Genomic DNA, 20,820 nt, shown 5'->3' with positions numbered 1-20,820 from the left:
CTGCAGCTCACCACAGCACCTGCTGTTAGCACTGACTCTGAGCACAGGGTGCCCCTATTAGGAAGGCTACCCATCCACTAGCACAGTGTTGGGACTTAAGGAACAGCACTGATACAGCAGCAGAGCACACCCTACTACTTCAACAAGATTCCCCACTGAAAAGCTTTGGATTACTTCATTGCAAAGGTAACCTAACTACTGACCACACCGGGCCTTGTCTACGTTGGGCGTAGCCTGGGGGCTGCTTTAAATGGAACTGACTGGCTGTGGTCCCATAGGGGCCATTAGCCAGCTGGGCACTGTCAGGGCCCATCACCTCCCAGCCACTCTCCTTTGCCTGCTCTGTCCTACCCACAACATGCCCCATCTGTGGTGGGGGCTGCAGTTTCCTGCCCTCTATTTAGCAAAGCCTACAGGGTGGACATAGGAGCAGGGTGGACGTGCGCGCCCAGCACTCACCCACACAAAGCCGGCTTCAGCCCTGACTGCTGTGACAGTGACTCCATCCACCTGGACAGTCACCGACCCACTGTAGAAGACCTGTGTGTTCCCACTGTTCTCGCTCTTGGCCATGACATGGAAGGAGGGCAGACCGGAGGCATCCCTGCAGGTCTTGGCTACGGTGTAGGTGCAGTTGCCATGGAAATCGTATGCCCGTCCATCGAAGGTGTGGTAATGAAAGTATCCCCCAGCCCAGCACGTGCCCCAAGAGACTGGCACACACTTTGGCTGCTCATTTATCATCTTACAAATAGTTCCTTCCCTGCAGCGGACCACACTGCAGGATGGCTTTGGAATAACTAATGGGGAAAGACAATAGAAAGACAAGAAACAGCAGACTAATCATCTCTCCCCCCACATATATCGTTATATCTATCTATCACCATGCACTCCTCTGTCTCTCTTCCTCTCTCCCCATACACACTTCCTTTGCATCATTCACAAACCTCCCATGAGCCCATGCTGAGGAAATCTCTGCATGTGTATAATCACAGCAAAACCAGCTCTTATGTCTCCTTCCCCGCAATGCCCGGCAGAGGTGGAACACCACCTATGGGCATGTTGTGGGCAGCATGGAGCAGGCAAAGGAGAGTGGCTGGGATGTGCTGGGCTCTGACAGTGCCCAACTGACTAATGGCCCCCACAGCCAGTAGGCTCCAATTTAGAGCAGCCCCTAGGCTACAGCCAGGAAGAAGATCTATGAGTGTGATCAGCTTCCTGACAGCTGCCCACTTGGCTCTGCTGTGCACATCAGAAGATGGACGCAGCAGAGACTCTGACCCAACAAGTGTTTCCATCTTTCAAGTCGAAATTCTCTAATATTACGGGTCAGCGTTCCAGGCTAAATAAAGGAGGAGAGAGAATGAGAAGGGTGAGGAGACATAATTGAAATGACTTTACTCACTGCTTATGCAATAACCCCTCAGGGCATGTTTCAATCAGTGACTCTCCTTTACCTTGGCCGACGCAGTCCATGACGCCATCTCTGATCTGGCAGGTTGCTCCACTGGTGCAGTTGTGGGCTTTGCAGGTCACCCCTCGGGCAGGAACGCAGGTGCAGCTTTGCTGGCACTCGTTCATCAGGACCATCTCACTGGACTGATGGGATGTTTGGGAAGCAGGAAATAATGCAATGTAACTGGAAATGGTTATTTCTGGCAGTGCTAAACTCAGAGCTGTGTGGTGAGGTATGTGGAAAAACTATTGTGTCATAATATTATTTCTCTTAACATTGAAGAGAGAGGCTTTCTAATGAGCTAGGAATTGGGCTGAGGGACAGAACAATGCCTAGGTTTTAACCTCCCATCTGCTACTCATTCACTGGGTGGTGTTGAGCAAAACTGCCCCCCTCTATGCCTCAGTTTCCCCACACCGGACAAAGGGAATCAAATCTTGCTTTTCTTGATGCTTTGGGCATTGGATATTAACAAAGCAGGGATGCCAGGCTGGATAGGCCAATGCTCTGATCCACTATAGCAAACCCTGTTCCTGACTAGTGTAGGGATTAAGATATATGAAAAAAAACTTTAGATCAGACCCAGACTCCTTGAGGCTGTACCTTGTAGTATCTCCCCTGCTCGAAACACCCACACCTCTGCAGAATCACACAGCCCTGGCCATCGAAGAAGAAGCCATCGTCACACTGGCAGCCTTCAGCACAGGTCTCTGGGCAGTCCATGATGTCTCCATTGCAGGTGGAGGTGCAGAGGTCAGCGCAGACCTCATAGTGGCTGTTCACTGGGCAACTCATAGCTTAAATAGAGAGAGAAATAAATGATGGCTGGAAAGATCTCACACCATGGCCTAGAGGCACAGACATGAAGGAGAGGAGAGCAGGAGAGGGAGGAGAGGAACAGGGCGCCTTTAGAATGAAACATGAGATTGTTGGTTCCCACCCAGAAGAGTTCCAGAAGAAGCCCAGAGGGCTGGAACAAGATGCCCAGTAACATGACCCCCTCCCTTCCTCAGGGCATCCCATAGCTCCTACACTATCAGCGCACTTACGACAGAAGGAGGCGCTCCTCCAGGGCAGGATGGGGGCCCCGGACTCTTGGCAGGCCGTCACGTAGCTGTGGATGCTCTGGCACAGAACCTGTGCGTCCCCGTTGCCCAGGCACAGATCATACAGGCAGTTGCTCTGATACACACTGGGGCTGACCATGCCGTGGCAGGCCACAAAGGGGCCGTCAGGGTCTGTGAGCAGCCCACAGTAGTTGCGCCCTTTGAAGACCTCCTTCGTCTTCTCTTCGCAAACTGGACAGCTGTTTCCAGCACATCTGTCTGTACAGGATGCTCCTGGGATCTGGACTTCCCAAGCAGAGCCAAATGCTGCTGCATCAGGGGCTGTCCTGCCATCAGGGAGCAGGAACTCCTCATCCTGCTGTCCATTGTAGTTCCCGCACAGGCCACACGTCTGGCCATGGTAGCTCCATGGGATGGTGACCCTGGTCTGGTAAACCAGGTCGTAGCTCACAGTGAGGCCAAAGTCAGTTTGCACCAGGACATTAGTGCCGTGCTGATATGCTCGGAGCTGCCCATTGACCATTATCACGGGGAGATTGTGGGATACCCCGTCCACCTGGAAAAGACAGCACATTCCCCTGTGAGCAGGTAGGATGGACACTGCATGTGTGGGTAGGGGCTATGGACAAGTTTTGAGATTCAGCTCTCACTGACACCATGGGTTAAATCCAGAATGACTCATGACTCCTGATTTCACTTTGCAATGATTTGTCCTCACCTTCCAAGCTCTTGACATTGTCACCCAGACTTACATTTCTGATCTCATCTGCCAGGCACCTCCCTTCCTCCTCATCCTCTCTCTTTACCTTCCCCAACTCCTCAACCCATGTTTGGTCTGCTCCTTCTCATGCCAACTCCTGGACTCAGAACAGTCTCCTACTTCTTCTCCATCTCCCCCCCGCCTAAAAACCCACTTCCCTGGTGACGCCTCCTTCCTTCATTCCTTCCCTCCCTCTCCTATATCAAACAATTTCCTATGTGTTCAATTTGCCCCAAATTAGACTGCTGGCTTCGCAGGGCACTAGGGTCTGGGACAGATTCTTCAACACAGAGGCCAATGGAGATATAATGGGGAGGAATTTTACCCCATGTTTGCAAAATGTGAGCTATGTGGAGGGGGTTCACCAAATAATTAATACTCATAGATAGGGGTATAACCAAGAAGGGAGGCAAAGATGGAGCTGAGCTGGAGGATGCTCATCTCACCCAAGAGAAGCTTTGACATAGCAGCATCCATGAGTAGCACTTTCTACCATCTCTAGCTGGGTAGGAGACAGCATCCCATTCTGACAGAAGATGACCGGGCTTCAACCATTCACGGCTTTGTCGCCTCCCTGCTGGACTACATAGCAAGGTGGTATACCTGGGCATGAATCATTCAGCACTTAGGAATATTAAAGTGCTAGACAACTCTGCAGCATGCCTCCTCAGCAACACTGGCTGCTGTACACATCAAACCTGTCCTCCACTCCCTATCCTGGTTTCCCATATAACAAGGAATCCAGTTCAAGTCCTCAGTCTTTATCCCAAGGCGCTCAGTGGCTGTGCCCAGGCTATCTAAAAGAGGAATTAAACCTCCAGGTTGAAGACTGTGGTGGACAACTTCTTTCCATTGGCACAATGGAAATCACATCAATAAGGATAAACTTTGTCTCCCGGAGACTAAGCTTTATTAGGAGTTGGTCCAAGTCTGGAGAATGAACCGTCTCAGGAAGTAAGGACCCTCACAAACCTAGCCACCCTCCTTTCCAAGTGCAAGGTGCGTTCTTAGACCACCTTTCTCCAACATATATATGGCAACACACGTATACATTTATCATTATAAAAAAAATCCACAATAAAACACCCCACTGCACATACATCTTTCCTGGGGAGATGAGGAGAGAACAAACATGTGGAAGATGTAAGTAACATTGCTTAATGTATTTCTGGGAGGGGCTCAAATACCATGTGGATGAGCCTGGTATATGAACCTTGTAGCAGGGTGGCCTGCCCCTCAGTGGCTCGCGGCCAATCCTTATTACTAAGTAGGCATATCTGAGCAGGAATCATATATGTCCCCTGTAAGAGAAGCAGGAAGAAGCCAGGCTCCTGGTCCAGCAGAGAGAGTTCTCAGGGAGAAAGAGGGGAATAGAGAGGCTGCTGGCAGTGAATAGGCTCCCGCAGAGAAACCTGAAAGTAGGGGAGTGAGACGGCAGTCAGGCAATGCCTGGGAATGACCAGATAAGGTGATGAATGTCTGTTGTGAAAATTCCTATTTGAATGAGACCCTTAGGACGGCTGTTGCTATTGTGTTGCTATTGGATTTGTAAAAACCTGTTGTGAGTTGTTGAAGAGTCCAAGAGGGGAAGCTGAGGCAGGCCACATGCAGAAACCTCTGGCCACAAAAGGACACTCAGAACAATCTACATGAGGATCTGGAGAAGGACTTACCATGATTTGTCCCTGTTTGCTCCGCAGCAGGGCGAGTGTGATCCCATACACATGGATGGACACCAGCTTGGCCATGGAGACGTTCCCGCTGCCCCAATCTTCTTTCTCTATGCTGATAGTGAATGGTGTAAGGTCACTGGCATCAATGCAGGTGTTGGCCAGGACGTAAGTGCAGGTGCCTTGGAAGTCAAAGGGGACCCCATCGAAAGAGAGGTAGTGGGGATGGCCAGAGGCAGAACAGGTCGCAGATCGAAACAGGTGGCATTTCTGGATGCCGTCCACCACCCCGCATTCCTCACCAGTGCCGCAGGAGAATTCCCTACACACAACCTCCCCACCAGCCTGACACATGCACTGCTCCTTGCATGAACCGCTTGGGTGGAAGGTCTCCTCAGCCTGGTAGTAAAGTCCCCTGTGGAGGCATCCGCACTGGGAAATGGGGACGCAGTGGTCACCACTGAGAACAAAGCCCTCATCACACATGCAGCCTTCCTTACACTGGGTCGTGCATTGCACCGGGGCATAGAGGTTGCTGCATGTCAGATCGCAGCTGCTGCTGCAGAATTCATAGTGACTGTTCGGGGGACAGGATGGAGCTGTAATTAGAACAAAAAGTTAACTCTCATAGTGCATTAGCAAGGTGTGCAATGAACCAACAAAGAACATGCGATTTCATTCAAGCTCCTACTTTTCTATTTCCTTGGTTTGGTTAATTAATAAAAGGCACCATGTGTAATCCAGTTCCAGGTCTGGTTATCTGGTTGCTCCAAAAAAACAAACAAAGAGGCAATGGGATACAGTAAATCTCTTTCCTAAAGCTAGGCTTCCAATTTGGACCAAGGTCAAGGTGTAGGGAGTGGAGGGCTCATGGACCTGGAATAGTTCTGAAGATCTTTTCACCACTAGCTTTTTACTTTGAGTCCAGGTCATTAGTGCCTAAAACTCATTCCCAGATGATGACTTATGGGAGATAAGTTGGTGGGTTCCCAGACCAGTTCCTAGTGGACAGACATCTCAATTAGTGAGTCATCACCATGTCCCAGCGCTAATTATATTCCAGTGTCAGCAGATAAGCCAAGGACAAGATGGGCTATGAAGGGCACCACTACATCTTTAGCAAAGCTTTTGATACCATCTCCCACAGAATTCTTGCCAGGAAGTTAAAAAAAGTATGGATTGGATGAATGGATTATAAGGTGGATAGAAAGCTGGCTAGATTTACGGGCTGGCCAGGTAGTGATCAATGCCTCAATGTCTAGCAGGCAGCCGGTATCAAGCAGAGTGCCCCAGGGGTCGGTCCTGATGCCAGTTTTGTTCAACATCTTTATTAATGATCTGGATGATGGGATAGATTGCACCTTCAGCAAGTTCGCAGAGGACACTAAACTGGGAGGAGGGGTAGATACACTGGAGAGTAGGGATAGGATACACAGGGACCTAGACAAATTAGAGAGGATTGGGCCAAAAGAAATCTGATGAGATTCAACGAGGACAAGTGCAGAGTCCTGCACTTAGGACGGAAGAATCCCATGCACCGCTACAGGCTGGGGACCGACTGGCTAGGCAGCAGTTCTGCAGAAAAAGAGCTGGGAATTACAGTGGATGAGAAGCTGGATCTGAGTCAGCAGTGTGCCCTCATTGCCAAGAAGGCTAACAGCATATTGGGCTGCATTATTAGGAGTATTGCCAGCAGATCGAGGGAAGCGATTATTCCCCTCTGTTTGGCACTGGTGAAGCCACATCGGAGTATTGCATTCAGATTTGGTTTCCCCAAAACAGAAAAGATGTGGACAAATTGGAGAGAGTCCAGTGGAATGAAAATGATTAGGGAGCTGCGGCACATGACTTATGAGGAGAGGCTGAGGGAACTGGGCTTGTTTAGTCTGCAGAAGAGAAGAGAGGTGGGATTTGATAGCAGCCTTTAACTATCTGAGGTGGGGTTCCAAAGAGGATGGAGCTCGGCTGTTCTCAGTGGTGGCAAATGACAGAACAAGAAGCTATGGTCTCAAGTTGCAGTGGGGGAGATCTAGTTTGGATATTAGAAACACTAGTTCACTAGGAGGGTGGTAAAGCTCTAGAATGGGTTACCTAGGAAGGTGGTGGAATCTCCATCCTTAGAGGTTTTTAAGGCCCAGCTTGACAAAGCCCTGGCTGGGATAATTTAGTTGGGGTTGGTCCGGCTTTGAGAAGGGGGTTGGACTAGATGACCTCCTGAGGTCTTTTCCAACCCTAATCTTTTATGATTTTATCTCTAGACAGTGCTCCTCTGGCCTGGGATGCAGCACATTGATAGGGCACCGTGAGAGGGCAGTTTCTACAGCCACTGCCTGTACTGTACCCATACTTTGGGTTTCTTTGTTAATTAAGAAATGTTCTACATCACTTGATGAGCTCATCATTTAAACCAACATCTACCAGCCAACTTGGAATAGTGATCTCCATGGGGCAGGCAGCGGTGAACATGGGGGACTCACAGCAGAATGTCGTAGTCCTCCAGGGATGCACCATAGCTCCAGCTTCCTGACATGCGTCAGCATAGCCAGCAATGGCCTGGCAGACGTTACTCTCCCGCCCACTGAGGGCACAATAGCCATACACACAGTCTACGAAGTATCCATGAGGGTCCACTTTGCTGTGACATCCTCTGAAGGGGCCACTCTTGTGGAGGATGAACCCACACTGCCCTCTGCTACCTCGTTGTTGTTTTTCAATAGCCTCTACACTTGCGCATGGTGGTATCATTACTGCAGAGCATCCTGGGAGGTCGCCCACCTTCCAGCTCTGGCCAAAGCTGACAGGGCTTGGTGCTAGTGTGTCATCCCTCATCAGCATGTCATCCTCCCTGTCACTGTTGAAGTTGCCACACAGACCACACACGGCTCCCGCGTAGGTCACTGGCAGAGTGACCGTGGTGCGTCCTGACCACCCGGCATAGGTAACGGTGAGGCCAAAGTCTGCCTGGATCACTGTGGCCCAGCCCTTTCTATACACAGAGATTTTCTTATCAACGAGGTTGGAGGGAAGATTCATCAGGAAACTGTTCACCTGTTAAAGCAAGACACATGGGATATGAAACATCACACGCCTCTGTTGGAACCTCTCACCCCAGCACAGAGCTCTGGCCCATGATTACAATAATCAGCCACCTCTGTTCAAATAATCATCCAGTCCGGCCTGCTTCATTCCCTACAGCTTGTCTGAATCCCAGCTCTACCCAGACTTGAATTTCCCCTGGCATTAGCTATTGCAGTTCCCTCCTCTCTGTTCTACTTGAGCCCCAGCTCCCCAGGTTCCCACCTCTGCTGGATGCTATTGACACTGTGAGGGAGTGCTCACCCCACACCTGCCCCTGAAAGGGTTAAGGTGGCTAGACGGGCCAATTAACCATCTAAGATGCACCTGGAGGAGGAGCCAGGGAGCAATGAGAACTAATTAAAGGGTGAAGCTGAACAGGAACAGGTGGGGCTGGTATAAAGCAAGGTAGCTGAGGACAGAAGGGGGCTCCAGGGAGGAGGTCTGCAGTCACTCTCTGAGGCTAGGGCGAGGGAAGGCTTGGCCAGTAGGGAAGGGTGTACCCAGACAAGGGTGAAAAAGGAGACTGATAGAGACAACATAGGTAGCAATCCAAGGAAAAGGAAAAGTTCTGTCTGGGATGATTTAGTTGGCAATTGGTCCTGCTTTGAGCAGGGGGGTGGACTAGATGACCTCTTTAGGTCCCTTCCTACCCTGATATTATATGATTCTATGAAACAGAAACAAGGCATGGGACAGGATAGACCTTAGCTGCTGGTTTTAGGGTCCCTGGGCTGGAACCCAAAGATGAGGGTGAGCCCAGGTTCCCCTACCAGCCACTGGGGATTTGGCACCATTGAGGGGCAGTGAATTGGAAGACTGCCTGGGACAGTTGGTACACAAACCACCCAGAAAGGAAAAATTACAGTGACCTAACCAGAGGGGCAAGCCACAAGGAGGGAGCCATCAACTTGAGGTAGAGAAAGAGAGTGTCATAGAGTGAGCACTCACAGGACGGGGCTTCAGAAAGGCAGAGCTAATTCCAAGTTGTGGCCACAAGGAGGTGCCCCATTGGGGATGAGAGCACACTCTGACAGTGTGGACACTTGTGGATGGGAGGGAAGAGGTAGATGTGGTATATCTTGAATTTAGTAAGGCTTTTGATACTGTCTTGCATGACCTTCTCATAAACAAACTAGGGAAAGACAACCTAGATGGAGCTACTACAAGGTGGGTGCATAACTGGTTGGAAAACCGTTCCCAGAGAATAGTTATCAGTGGATCACAGTCAAACTGGAAGGGCATATCAAGGGGGATCCTGCAAGGATCCATTTGGGGTCTGGTTCTATTCAATATCTTCATCACTGATTTAGATAATGGCATAGAGAGGACACTTATAAAGTTTGTGGACAATACCAAGCTGGGAGAGTTTGAAAGTGCTTTGGAGGATAGGATTAAAATTCAAAATGATCTGGACAAACTGGAGAAATGGTTTGAAGTAAATAGGATGAAATTCAATAAGGACAAATTACTCCTAGGGGAATTTTGTGCCCCAAAATTATAAATTCTGCTTCCCCAAAATTAAAAATTTTGCACACGTTTGAAATGTCTGCAAAATTCTGCATATCTTCTTTGTCAAAATAACAATATAATCATGCCAGTTTCAATTATTTTGGTAATTTATTTCAAAATATCTGTCAGTAAGTATGTCTGTAACAATACAGACCAAAAAAAAAAAAATTCTGGTAAAGTTAGTTTTGACAAATTGATTCCTCACTAGGCATATTCATACAGAACTTTGTGTAATTCATTTAAATGACAATACAGAACTGTATTTCCTGCACCTGTCAGAAGCAGGGCAAAGGCTTGGGGAGTCAGGGGTAACGGAGGACCTCATGGAGAGAGAAGGAGCCTAGGAGTGACCGGAGAGTGTTGAGTGTGGGTGGGAGGTTTTTCTTTGTGGGGGGTGGGATTGTTAGGGTGTTGGGAAGCCTTCCCCCATGAAGGCCCTGGATGACCCCAAGCCTCTGCCATTCAATCAGGCACGTCTGCCCCGTCCCCACACCCCTCATCCCCATGGGTCTCTGCAGCCCTCCTCCCCCATCCCCAGGCTCAATACTGTCACCCAACTAGCCCCTGAGCCCATGCTCCAGTCTGTCCCCCCACACGTCATTCTGAACCCCAGTCTGTGACCCCCCAGCAGCCCTATGTGCCCCACTCTGTCCTAAACTTGCTCCACCGGCAAGGTGCTCCTCATGGGGGAATTCTGCATCACTGGGCATAGAATTTAGTATTTTCCCACATAAAGTACATTTATTTTTGTGCCACAGCGGCCTCCGGTGAGCAAAAGTCAGAACTGCAGAACTTCTTAGGCACAATGTTTTTTATGTGGGAAAATAAAAATTTTGCCAGACAGATATTTCCCCAGGAGTAACAAATGCAAAGTACTCCACTTAGGAAACAACAATCAGTTGCACACATACAAATGGGAAATGACTGCCTAGGAAGGAGTACTGCAGAAAGGGATTTGGGGATCATTATGGATCACAAGCTAACTATGATTGAACAGTGTAACACTGATGCAGAAAAAGCAAACATTCTGGGATGTATTAGCAAGAGTGTTTTAAGCAAGGCACAAGAAGTAATTCTTCTGCTCTACTCTGCGCTGATGAGGACTCAATTGAACACTTCAATCTCCCTGGACAGATTTAAAAGTAACTATTCTTAAACAAAAAAACTTCAGAAACAGACTTCAAAGAGAAACAGCAGAACTAAAATTCATTTGCAAATTTAACACCATTAATTTGGGCTTGAATAGGGACTGGGAGTGGCTGGCTCATTACAAAAGCAGCTTTGCCTCTCCTGGAATTGACACCTACTCATCTATTATTGGGAGTGGACTACATCCACCCTGATGCAATTGCTGTGTCAACACTAGTTTTCCTCTTGTGAGGTTCTCCCTTCTCTTCATGTGTCATATAATGCCTGCATCTGTAACTTTCACTCCATGAATCTGAAGAAGTGAGGTTTTTTTACCCACGAAAGCTTATGCCTAAATAAATCTGTTAGTCTTTAAGGTGCCACCGGACTCCTTGTTGTTCAAATACATAAAAGGTTGTTACAAGCAGGAAGCTGAAAAACTGTTCTCCTTAACCTCTGAGGATAGGAGAAAAAGCAATGGGCTTAAATTGTAGCAAGGGAGGTTTAGGTTGGACGTTAAGAGAAACTTCCTAACTCTCAGGGTTGTTAATCACTTGAGTAAATTGCTTTGGGAGGTTGTGGAATATCCATCATTGGAGATTTTTAAGAGCAAGTTAGACAAACACCTGTCAGAGATGGTCTACATAACACTTAATCCTGCCATGAGTGCAGGGGACTTGACTAGATGACCTCTCAAGATTCTTTCCAGCCCTACGATTCTATGATTCAGACACCTTCTCACACATGCGACATGTAACCACATCACCCCAATCCTTTAATATCTCCATTGGTTCCCTGTTTATAGAAGAATGTGGTTACAATTGATCCTATATTTCAAAATCCTTCCATGTACTGTCTGCAAGTTTTCTGGATCACTCAGGTGACTTTCCCCAAAAGTTTTAGGGAGACTAGAGACAATTTGAGAAACTCACCAGGACTTTCCCAGGGAATTGATTGCTGACCCTGAGATTGGTCTGATACACCTTGATCTGTACAGGAACGGTATTGTTCTGCTGGAAGTAGACTTCAAAGTCCACCAGTCCCTCCGCCTTCTTGCACAGAGCCGTGAACTGGTAGCGGCAGGTGCCTTGGAAGTCATATCTCTGTCCATCAAAGGTGGTGTAGTGCAGATTCCTTGTCACAGAGCAGGTGGCATAGCTGGAGGGGTAACAGCCCCATACGCCATTCACTAGCCCGCACCTCTCCGACTGTTTGCACGTGGCGGCCACGCATTCGACTTGCCTAGTGGTTGCATTGCATATGCACCGTGTCCTACATGCCTCATCGACCCAATAACTTTCATTGGGGGCATAGGGGTGCCCCTCGAATAGGCACCCACAGTCTTGCATGGGTATGCATTTGCCCTGGCTCAGCACAAAACCATCCTTGCACTGGCAGCTTTCCACGCAGGGGTCTTGGCAGCTGCTGGGGGCTGACTGGTCCACACACGTGGCTGGGCAGGCTGTTCCACAGAGCTGGTACTGGCTGTTCTCCAGGGGGCACTCCATGGCTGGGGAGTGAAGGGCCAACAGATTTAGCAGCAAGTTCTCTCCAAGCAAAAGCAGTATTTAAAATAGGCAGAGGGGGATGTATCTTGTGGGGCTCTGAGATCCTCGAATCCCAGTGACCTGAGCAGGAGGTGAGGGTGCTCAGCACACTGCAGGAGGTGATTAGCACCTTACAGGATCAGGTCCATGGTAGGAAGAGTAACTTAAAAACTGGCATCATTTTACCCCAACCATCCATGAGTCAGTGGGCGTTAGATACTCAAAGTGACAGGCACCTTAGCAATACCACGGACAGACAAACACTGTGGGTACAATAGAACCCAGGAGTCCTGATTTCCCAATCACTGCTCAATCCCAAACCACTCGATCCAGGGTTAGAACTCAAGAGTGCTGAGTCCGAGGCTCCCCGGTCTAACCAGCAGACCATAGACCTTGGCATACAAATCTGTACTCACGGCATCTGGCCAGCTGCCTCCATTCCCCAATCCTGACTCCTTCCAGCTGGCAGGCGTCCGCATAGGCCTTCAGGGCCTCACACAGGGCCTTCCTGTAGCCGTTGTTGTGGCACAGATCGTACACGCAGTTGTCCAAGTAGACTGTAGGATCCACCTTGGTGTGGCACTGGCTGAAGGGCCCATCTGAGACCTTGGTTATCAGGCCGCATGAGGCCTCCTCCTTGTACTTTCCGGCTATGCTGGGGGCACAGGGCTTGCAGCCTCCAATGCAGTCGTGCCAGCAAAACTGATCCTCATCTTCCACTGCCCAGCTTTTCCCCAGGGCGGTGACACTGGGAGCCAGGTCCCCATCTAGGGTCCGGAAGTCATCGGAGAGGTCCCCGTTATAGTTGCCGCACAGGCCACACAGGCTGTCGGAGAAGACCCTGGGGACGGTGATCCTCAGGTGGTTGTTCCAGTCATAGGACATGCTGAGGTTGAAGTCGGTGCGGAGGACGAGGGAGGTGCCGCTCTGATAGAGCCGAAGGGCCCCGTTGTTCAGGGAGATGGGTAAGTGGGCCCTGGTGTTATTCACCTTCACGGTGAGAAAGAAAGGGCAAAGGTCACAATTGAGTGCAACAGTCTGTCATTTGCAAAGTGGCCCCTACTGAGATTAGCAAGGGGTGCAACCTGGACCCAGATCTCTCAGTGAATCTGGACCCAAATCTAAACCAGAATTACTTTAAAACATCATATTAAATAGAGCTGGGTGGAGAAATGTAATTCTTTTTGGAGGATTTCAGTGTTTTGAAAGTTGTTTAGTAATGGAACCACACTTTCAAAAGTCGAGACTGGGATCCTAAATTCTTAACTTTCCTGCACAGTCAAAATCATGGTTTTAATAAAGACACTGGCGTTACAGATTATTACAGCAATCTGTAACTCAATAACCCACCCTTTTTGTCCTATGATGTCAGTGGGTTTAACCACTTATGCTAAACAATCTGTTCCACCTTGTATTTAGCTATGACACTCGTAGCTCGTCTACATTTGGAAAGCTGCAGCTGTGGAAAATCCACACCCGTGAGCAATGCAGTTATACTGACCTATCCCCCGGTGCAGGTAGCGCTATGTTGATAATTATTTACTGTAGACACTTACATAGTTAGGTCGAGGTCAACTGCTTTGCATTGACCTAGGACTGTAGTGTAGACTGGGTGGAGTACCTTCTTCAACAAGAGAACCTGTCCTGTCGGCCTAGGTAGCATCTTCACTAGGCGCTACAGCTGTGCAGCTGCACTGGTGCAGCTCTGTAAGTGTGGACAAGCCCCTCCGATGGCTTAACTACATTGCTCAGAGTGTGGATTTTTCACGCTCCTGAATAGGTACCAACTCCGTGGGTGCTCTGGGGCTGGAGCACACATGAAAAACAAATAGTGGGTGCTGAGCACCCACTGGCAGCCCTGTGTATCAGCTCCTCCCCCTCCTTCCCAGTGTCTCCTGCCTACCGAGATCAGCTGTTCTGCGGTGTGCAGCAGGCGCTGGGGAGGGAGGGGGAGGAGCGGGGGTGGAAAGGGTTGCAGAGGGGGTAGGGGTTTGGGGGAAGGGATATAGAGTGTTTGGAGCACCCCCTGGGAACCAAAATTTGGTGCCTATGTGCCCCTGAGCGACACATCTGGGTCAATCTAATTCTTTAGCATAAACCTGAAGAAGAGTTCTGGGTAGCTGGAAGACTTGCCTCTTTCACCAACAGAAGTTGGTCCAATAAGAGACATTTCCTCTCCCACCTTGTCTCTCTAACACCCTGGGACCAGCATGGCGACCACGACACTGTAAACAGTTCAAAGGTTGGAATTTTGAGGGCGAGGGGGCCACATCAGTTAGAGCCATTTGGAAGTGGCTACAGGGAGGGAGCTGTCACCTAGAGCCATTAGGGAGCAGCTCCTGCAGGGGAGGGGGCCACATCTCAGGTTGCCAACTTTCTAATTGCAGAAAACTGAACACCCTTGCTTTGCTCCCTGCTCTGAGGCCCCACCCCCTCAGAGGCCCCGCCTCCGTTCACTCCATCCTCCCTCCCTCTGTCGCTTACTCTCTTCCATCCTTGCTCACTGACTGATTTTCATCGGGCTGGGGCAGGGGGGTTCGGGTGCAGGGGGGAGTGAAGGCTATGGCTGGGGATGCGGGCTCTGGGGTGGGTCTGGGTGTGACGTTCCCCTGGTGTTATCCGGACTGATGATCTGCTAGGTCACTCGAATCCTTGACTCTGGGACCAACCTTACCCTGCTCTGCTGTGAGAACCCCCACTCCTGGGCTGTTCATGCACAGCCTCTGGTTGGGATTAGGTCCTGCTTTGAGCAGGGGGTTGGACTAGATGACCTCCTAAGGTCCCTTCCAACCCTGATATTCTATGATTCTATGTAAACTGCTCCTTAGATTGTTCAACCGAATGACACTGGACAATATCTCCGGTCCCAGACACAACCCTAGGAACCTCTGTCTTGCAGTGTCCAGTTATCCCCACTGGACGCTGCAAGCTTATATGAGCTCATCAATTTAACAAAGAAATTAATATGTACCAGGCTTGTTATCCCAAGGGGAGTCTCTGACACGCTTCAAACCAAACACACTGCTTCAGGTAGAATAAATTTATTAACTACAAAGGTAGATTTTAAGTGATATTAAGTGATAGGCAAAAAGTCAGAGTGGTTACCAAAATAAAATAAAATATAAACACGCAGTCTAAACTCTCAACCCTATTAGACTGGGCAGCATCTAGATTAAGCAGTTTTTCTCACCCCACTGGATATTGCAGTCCTTAATATACAGGTTTGTTCCTTAAATCTGGGCCTCTGTTGGAGTCTTGTATTCTTCTCAGTGTCTTAGGTGCTTGCAGGGAAAGTGGGGGCAGGAAAAGGACCCAGTGTGTGTCCACTCTGTCTGTTTTATACCCTCAGTCCATGTGTTTGGGGAGCACAAGTCCAGGCATGTCTGGGGAGCATTGCTGAGTCTCTCCAAGCAAGGCTGAGCAATTTCCCTTGTATGGCCTCATACAGGTGAGTCATTGCATTGTAGCTCCCTTGCTGGACAATGGCTGTTGATGGGCTGTTTAACACCCTGCCCAGGCATTGATTATTTTCCTTGCTGTTGCCTCTGTGGAGCTAATATCTGGCTGATTCCCCAACTTACAGCATGTTTCAGTGACCACCATACAACACAATTCTCATAACTTCATATGCATTAATGATACACATCTATGGATAGAGAAATGACTTTCAGCAGATTATGACGTTTCCCCTGATACCTTACTAGGCATGCTTTATATGTAAGATCACGATCATATGAAAATGAGGAATATGGGGGTTACAGTATGCTCCCCCACGGAATAGAATAGAATATAACACCAGAGATGAGGGATTTGGGGTGCAGGAGGGCTGGGGCGCAGGTGTTCGGAGTGTGGGAGATTCAGGGTGCAGGAGAGGGTGAGGGCTCCATCTGGCAGTGCGGATTCTGGGGTGGGACCAGGGATGAAGGGTTCAGGGTGTGGGAGGGGGCTCCAGGCTGGGGCAGGGGTTGGGATGCAGGAGGGGTTGTGGTGTGTGGGCTCCGGACGGCGCTGACCTCAGGCAACTCCAGCATTTCCCAGGGATGGAGGAAGGCCATGTCACGCCCAGGAAGTGGCGGCATGTCACAGGGTTCTGTGTGGTGCCCCCGCCTGCAGGCCAGGGGGCTCCGTGCACTGTACCCACCTGCAGGCCCTGCCCTCGCAGCTTCCATTGGCCACAGTTCCCAGCCAATGGCAGCTGGAGAGCTGGTGCTCGGGGCGGCACCTGCAGGGGAGGGCAGTGCACGGACCCCCCCTTGCTGCCCCTCTGTGTAGGAGCTGGAGGAACATGGCGGCTGCTTCCCGGGAGCTGCGCTGAGCTGGGCACGGTGCCTGCCTGCCCCTCTGTGGCCAACCGGACTTTTAGCAGTCCGGTCAGCTGTGCTGACCAGAGCTGCCAGGGTCCCTTTTCGACTAGGTATTCAGATTGAAAACCAGACGTCTGGCAACCCTAGAGTGTCCGTTAGAGCTGTTAGGGAGCGGCGCCTGCAGGGTTGAGGGCTGCGTTTGTTATATTCATTAGGGAGCAGCTCCGGGGATAGGGCCACATCAGTTAAAGCCACTGGAGAGTGGCTCCTGCGGGAGAGGGGCCCGCATTGGATAGAGACGTTAGGGAGCAGCTCCAGGGAGGGACGCGTTGGATAGACCCGTTAGGGAGCAGCTCCAGTGAGGGGGAAGGGGCTGTGTCAGTTAGCGTCATTGGCGAGTGACGCGATTCCCGGGGGGGGTTGTTTTGACCCTTGTCTCTGACTCCTGGTTCCTGACTCCAGATCTGGCTACTAGCCCTGACTGCCACTGCTCCAGCCAGTAGGTCTGACCACCCACGTCCCAGTTGCTGACATTAGCGCCAAGCACAGAGCTTTGAAATTGGGTCAGCGCCCCCTGCTGGCCACCTGCGCCATTCTATGGCACACAGCACCTGGTATTGCCATGATGAGAATTGGGATCAGCACCGACTTCAAGGGGAGAGTGTGCCCTACTGGGATACCTGTACATTTGAACGTAGTACAGCACCCCCTAGTACAGTGCCGTGGCTTCAGGGACAGCACCAATTCAGGAGGAAAGCACCCTCTACTACTTAAACAATTCTACTCCTTGCAACACCTTGGGTAAATGTTTTTAAGGTATCCTAAGTACTGACCACACCCAGCACTTACCCCCACAAAGCCGACCTCAGCCCTGGCTGCTGTGATGGTGACTCCATCCACCTGGACAGTTACCGACCCAATGTAGAAGACCTGTGTGTTCCCCCTGTTCTCGATCTTGGCCGTGACATGGAAGGAGGGCAGGACGGAGTCATCCCTGCAGGTCTTGGCCACCGTGTAGTTGCAGGTGCCGTGGAAATCATACGCCCGTCCATCAAAGGTGTGGTAATGCAAGTAACCCCCAGCCCAGCACGTGGCCTGAGAGACTGGCACACACTCTGGCTGCCCATTTATCATCTTGCAAATAGTTCCTTCTCTGCAGTGGACAACACTGCAGGATGGAATAACTAGTGGGGAAAGACAATAGAAAGACAAGAGACACCAGACTAATCAGTTATATATGAGAGCAGAGAGCGGGCTGAGGGTGGTGTGAAAATTGGGATGAAATTTAATGTCATTGGAATCCTTCTTCTTAATATAGCCTGTTTGTGAAATGGACCAAATGATCTATCTATCTATCCATCCCCATACACATTTCCCTTGTACACTTCCCAAACCTCCCACAAGTCCTCTGCCTGGGAAATCTCTCTGCATGGATGAGACCATAGCAGTCTTTGAGCCAGCAGAGCCAGCTCCTATGTCACCCTCCCCACAGCCTCTAGTATAGGTGGTGAACACAGAGGGCCATGTGACAGGTAGTATGGAGCAGAGCCTTGCAATGCAACCCAAACCTCATGGGAGCTGACTACAAGGGTCATGTCTGGGGCAGGTGGAATAAGAAATCAACGGAACCCTCTTGGGCTTGGGTCAAGTCAGCTGTTCTCCTTCTGCCTGTAGGTAGGGTTGCTAGGTGCCTGGTTTTCGACAGGAAAGTCTGGTCAAAAAGGGAACCTGGCTGTGTCCGGTCATCACTGCTGACCGGACACTAAAAGTCCAGTTACCTGCAGTAACTAGCCTCTGTCACCCAGCAGAAGCTGCTGCTGGTGCTTGGAGAAGCACTAAGCAACAGGTCCGGGGGAGAAAGGTACCAGCAGCTCCCCATCCTGCCCCGAGCATGATTCTCCCTCACCCACCCTGCCCCAGTCATCCCCTCACCCCCGGAGTCCTGCTCTCTCTCCAACGCCCTGCCCCACTCACCCCTCCATCCCTAGAGCCCTGCTCAGCTGTCAGGGGGAGAGTGGTGGAGAGAACAGTGAGCGAAAGTGGGTGGGGAAAGAGGAGCGGGGGACAGGGCCTTGAAGGAAAGAGGTGGAGCAAGGGGCAGGGCCTTGGGGGAAGAGGTGGAGCAGGGGAGGTTCCGGCACTCAGTGTCCAGTTTTCACAAATGAGAGAGTTGGCCACCCTACCTGTGGGGTCAGAGCGGAGGTGGCTGCATGCCCAGCTCCTACTAGCACTGCCATCTGGCTGCCTTATGCATACGGTGGAGTGAGGGAGCTGCCCCAGAGCGCACACACTGCAGCCAGGGATGGCAGATGGCAGGAACAGGGAACATAGCCACCGCCGTGCCAACCCCATGGGCGGGAGGTGGCCGTGGCGCTTATTCGGTTTCATGGGAGAGTCAGGCTGCATCAGAAAATGACCTGACCTTATCGGGCTTGGGATCCTCAAATATTAGGCCCAAGCAGACCTCTAGCGTGGAGCAGGCAAGGAGAGTGGCTGGGAGGTGATGGGCTCTGACACTGCACAGCAGACTGATGGTCCCTATGGGACTGTATGTAGCCAGGGTGTTCTGTTTATAGCAGCCCCCAGGCTGCGCCCAGGGAGAGAATCATGGAGTGTGCTCAGCTCCCTGACAGTTGCCCACCCGACTCTGCTGGAGAGACCCAATAAGTCTTCCCATCTTTCCAGTCAAAATGTTGTACTATTAGGGGTCAGAGTTCCAGGCTAAATGAAGAGGGGGAGCGAGTGAGAAGGGTCAGGAGACATAACCACAGTTGCTTACTCGCTGCCTGTACAATAACCCTTCAGGGCATGTTTCAAACAATGACTGTCCTGTACCTTTGCTGATGCAGGCCATTATGCCATCTCTAATCTGGCAGATTTCTTCTTGGGAGCAGTCGTGGGCTTTACAAGTCACCCCTCGAGCAGGAACACAGGTGCAGCTTTGCTGGCACTCGTTCGTCAGGACCGTCTCATTGGGCTGATGGAACGTTTGGAAAAAGGAAATAACAGAATATAACTGGAAATTATTATTTAAAATAATTTTTGACAGCGCTAAATCCAGAGGTCTGGATGTGTTTTTCTAACAGATGTGCTCTCGAAATCACATTGGGGCAGGTCTCTGGCTTGGGTTATACAGGAGGGCAGACTAGATTATCACAATGGACCCTTCAGGCCTTAGAATCTATGTATCTATAAAAATGTCCATTGTGTCATAATATTCATAGAATCATAGAATATCAGGGTTGGAAGGGACCTCAAGAGGTCATCTAGTCCAACCCCCTGCTCAAAGCAGGACCAATTCCCAACTAAATCATCCCAGCCAGGGCTTTGTCAAGCCGGGCCTTAAAAACCTCCAAGGAAGGAGATTCCACCACCTCCCTAGGTAACGCATTCTAGTGCTTCACCACCCTCCTAGTGAAACAGTATTTCCTAATATCCAACCTGGACCTCCCCCACTGCAACTTGAGATCATTGCTCCTTGTTCTGTCATCTGCCACCACTGAGAACAGCCGAGCTCCATCCTCTTTGGAACCCCCCTTCAGGTAGTTGAAGGCTGCTATCAAATCCCGCCTCATTCTTCTCTTCTGGAGACTAAACAATCCCAGTTCCCTCAGCCTCTCCTCATAAGTCATGTGCTCCAGACCCCTAATCATTTTTGTTGCCCTCCGCTGGGCTCTTTCCAATTTTTCCACATCCTTCTTGTAGTGTGGGGCCCAAAACTGGACACAGTATTCTAGATGAGGCCTCACCAATGTCGAATAAAGGGGAACGATCACATTCCTCGATCTGCTGGCAATGCCCCTACTTATACAGCCCAAAATGCCGTTAGCCTTCTTGGCAACAAGAGCACACTGTTGACTCATATCCAGCTTCTCGTCCACTGTGACCCGTAGGTCCTTTTCTGCAGAACTGCTACCTAGCCATTCGGCCCCTAGTCTGTAGCAGTGCATGGGATTCTTCTGTCCTAAGTGCAGGACTCTGCACTAGTCCTTGTTGAACCTCATCAGGTTTTTTTTGGCCCAATCCTCTAATTTGTCTATTTCCTCTTGCCTTTAAGGAGAAAGGCTGTGTAATGGGGTGAGGACTGGGCTTAAGGCCAGGAACGATACTTAGGTTTTAACCTCCCATCTGCTACTCACTCACAAAGTGGCCTTGAGCAAGTCACTTCTCCTATCTGTGCCTCAGTTTCCCCACAACAGGCATAGGGCATAAAATCTTCTGGCCTTTTTTGGCACTTTGAGCATCAGATACTAGCAGAGAGGGAAACCAGTCCTGATGGACCAGTGCTCTGATCCAGTATA

The 20,820-nt window shown here is 50.2% G+C and overlaps 1 protein-coding gene across 1 annotated transcript in view; it reads right to left on the bottom strand.

Annotated features, from left to right (window-relative positions):
- Window positions 1–20,820, bottom strand: part of LOC128826933 (uncharacterized) — a 377,153-nt gene that overhangs the window by 70,543 nt on the left and 285,790 nt on the right. Inside the window, exons 44-53 of the mRNA XM_054010510.1 lie at window positions 19,355–19,496; window positions 17,369–17,703; window positions 12,632–13,205; window positions 11,601–12,178; window positions 7,431–8,001; window positions 4,957–5,552; window positions 2,506–3,079; window positions 2,060–2,253; window positions 1,458–1,599; window positions 460–800 (exon numbers count right to left, since the gene is read on the bottom strand). Of these exons, the coding sequence (XP_053866485.1) occupies window positions 460–800; window positions 1,458–1,599; window positions 2,060–2,253; window positions 2,506–3,079; window positions 4,957–5,552; window positions 7,431–8,001; window positions 11,601–12,178; window positions 12,632–13,205; window positions 17,369–17,703; window positions 19,355–19,496 (4,047 nt within the window). The remainder of the gene's footprint in view (window positions 1–459; window positions 801–1,457; window positions 1,600–2,059; window positions 2,254–2,505; window positions 3,080–4,956; window positions 5,553–7,430; window positions 8,002–11,600; window positions 12,179–12,631; window positions 13,206–17,368; window positions 17,704–19,354; window positions 19,497–20,820) is intronic.

This window comes from Malaclemys terrapin, chromosome 21 (assembly GCF_027887155.1).
Source record: "Malaclemys terrapin pileata isolate rMalTer1 chromosome 21, rMalTer1.hap1, whole genome shotgun sequence".
Taxonomy (NCBI): domain Eukaryota; kingdom Metazoa; phylum Chordata; order Testudines; family Emydidae; genus Malaclemys; species Malaclemys terrapin.
This window is presented reverse-complemented; position numbering and strand designations above follow the sequence as displayed.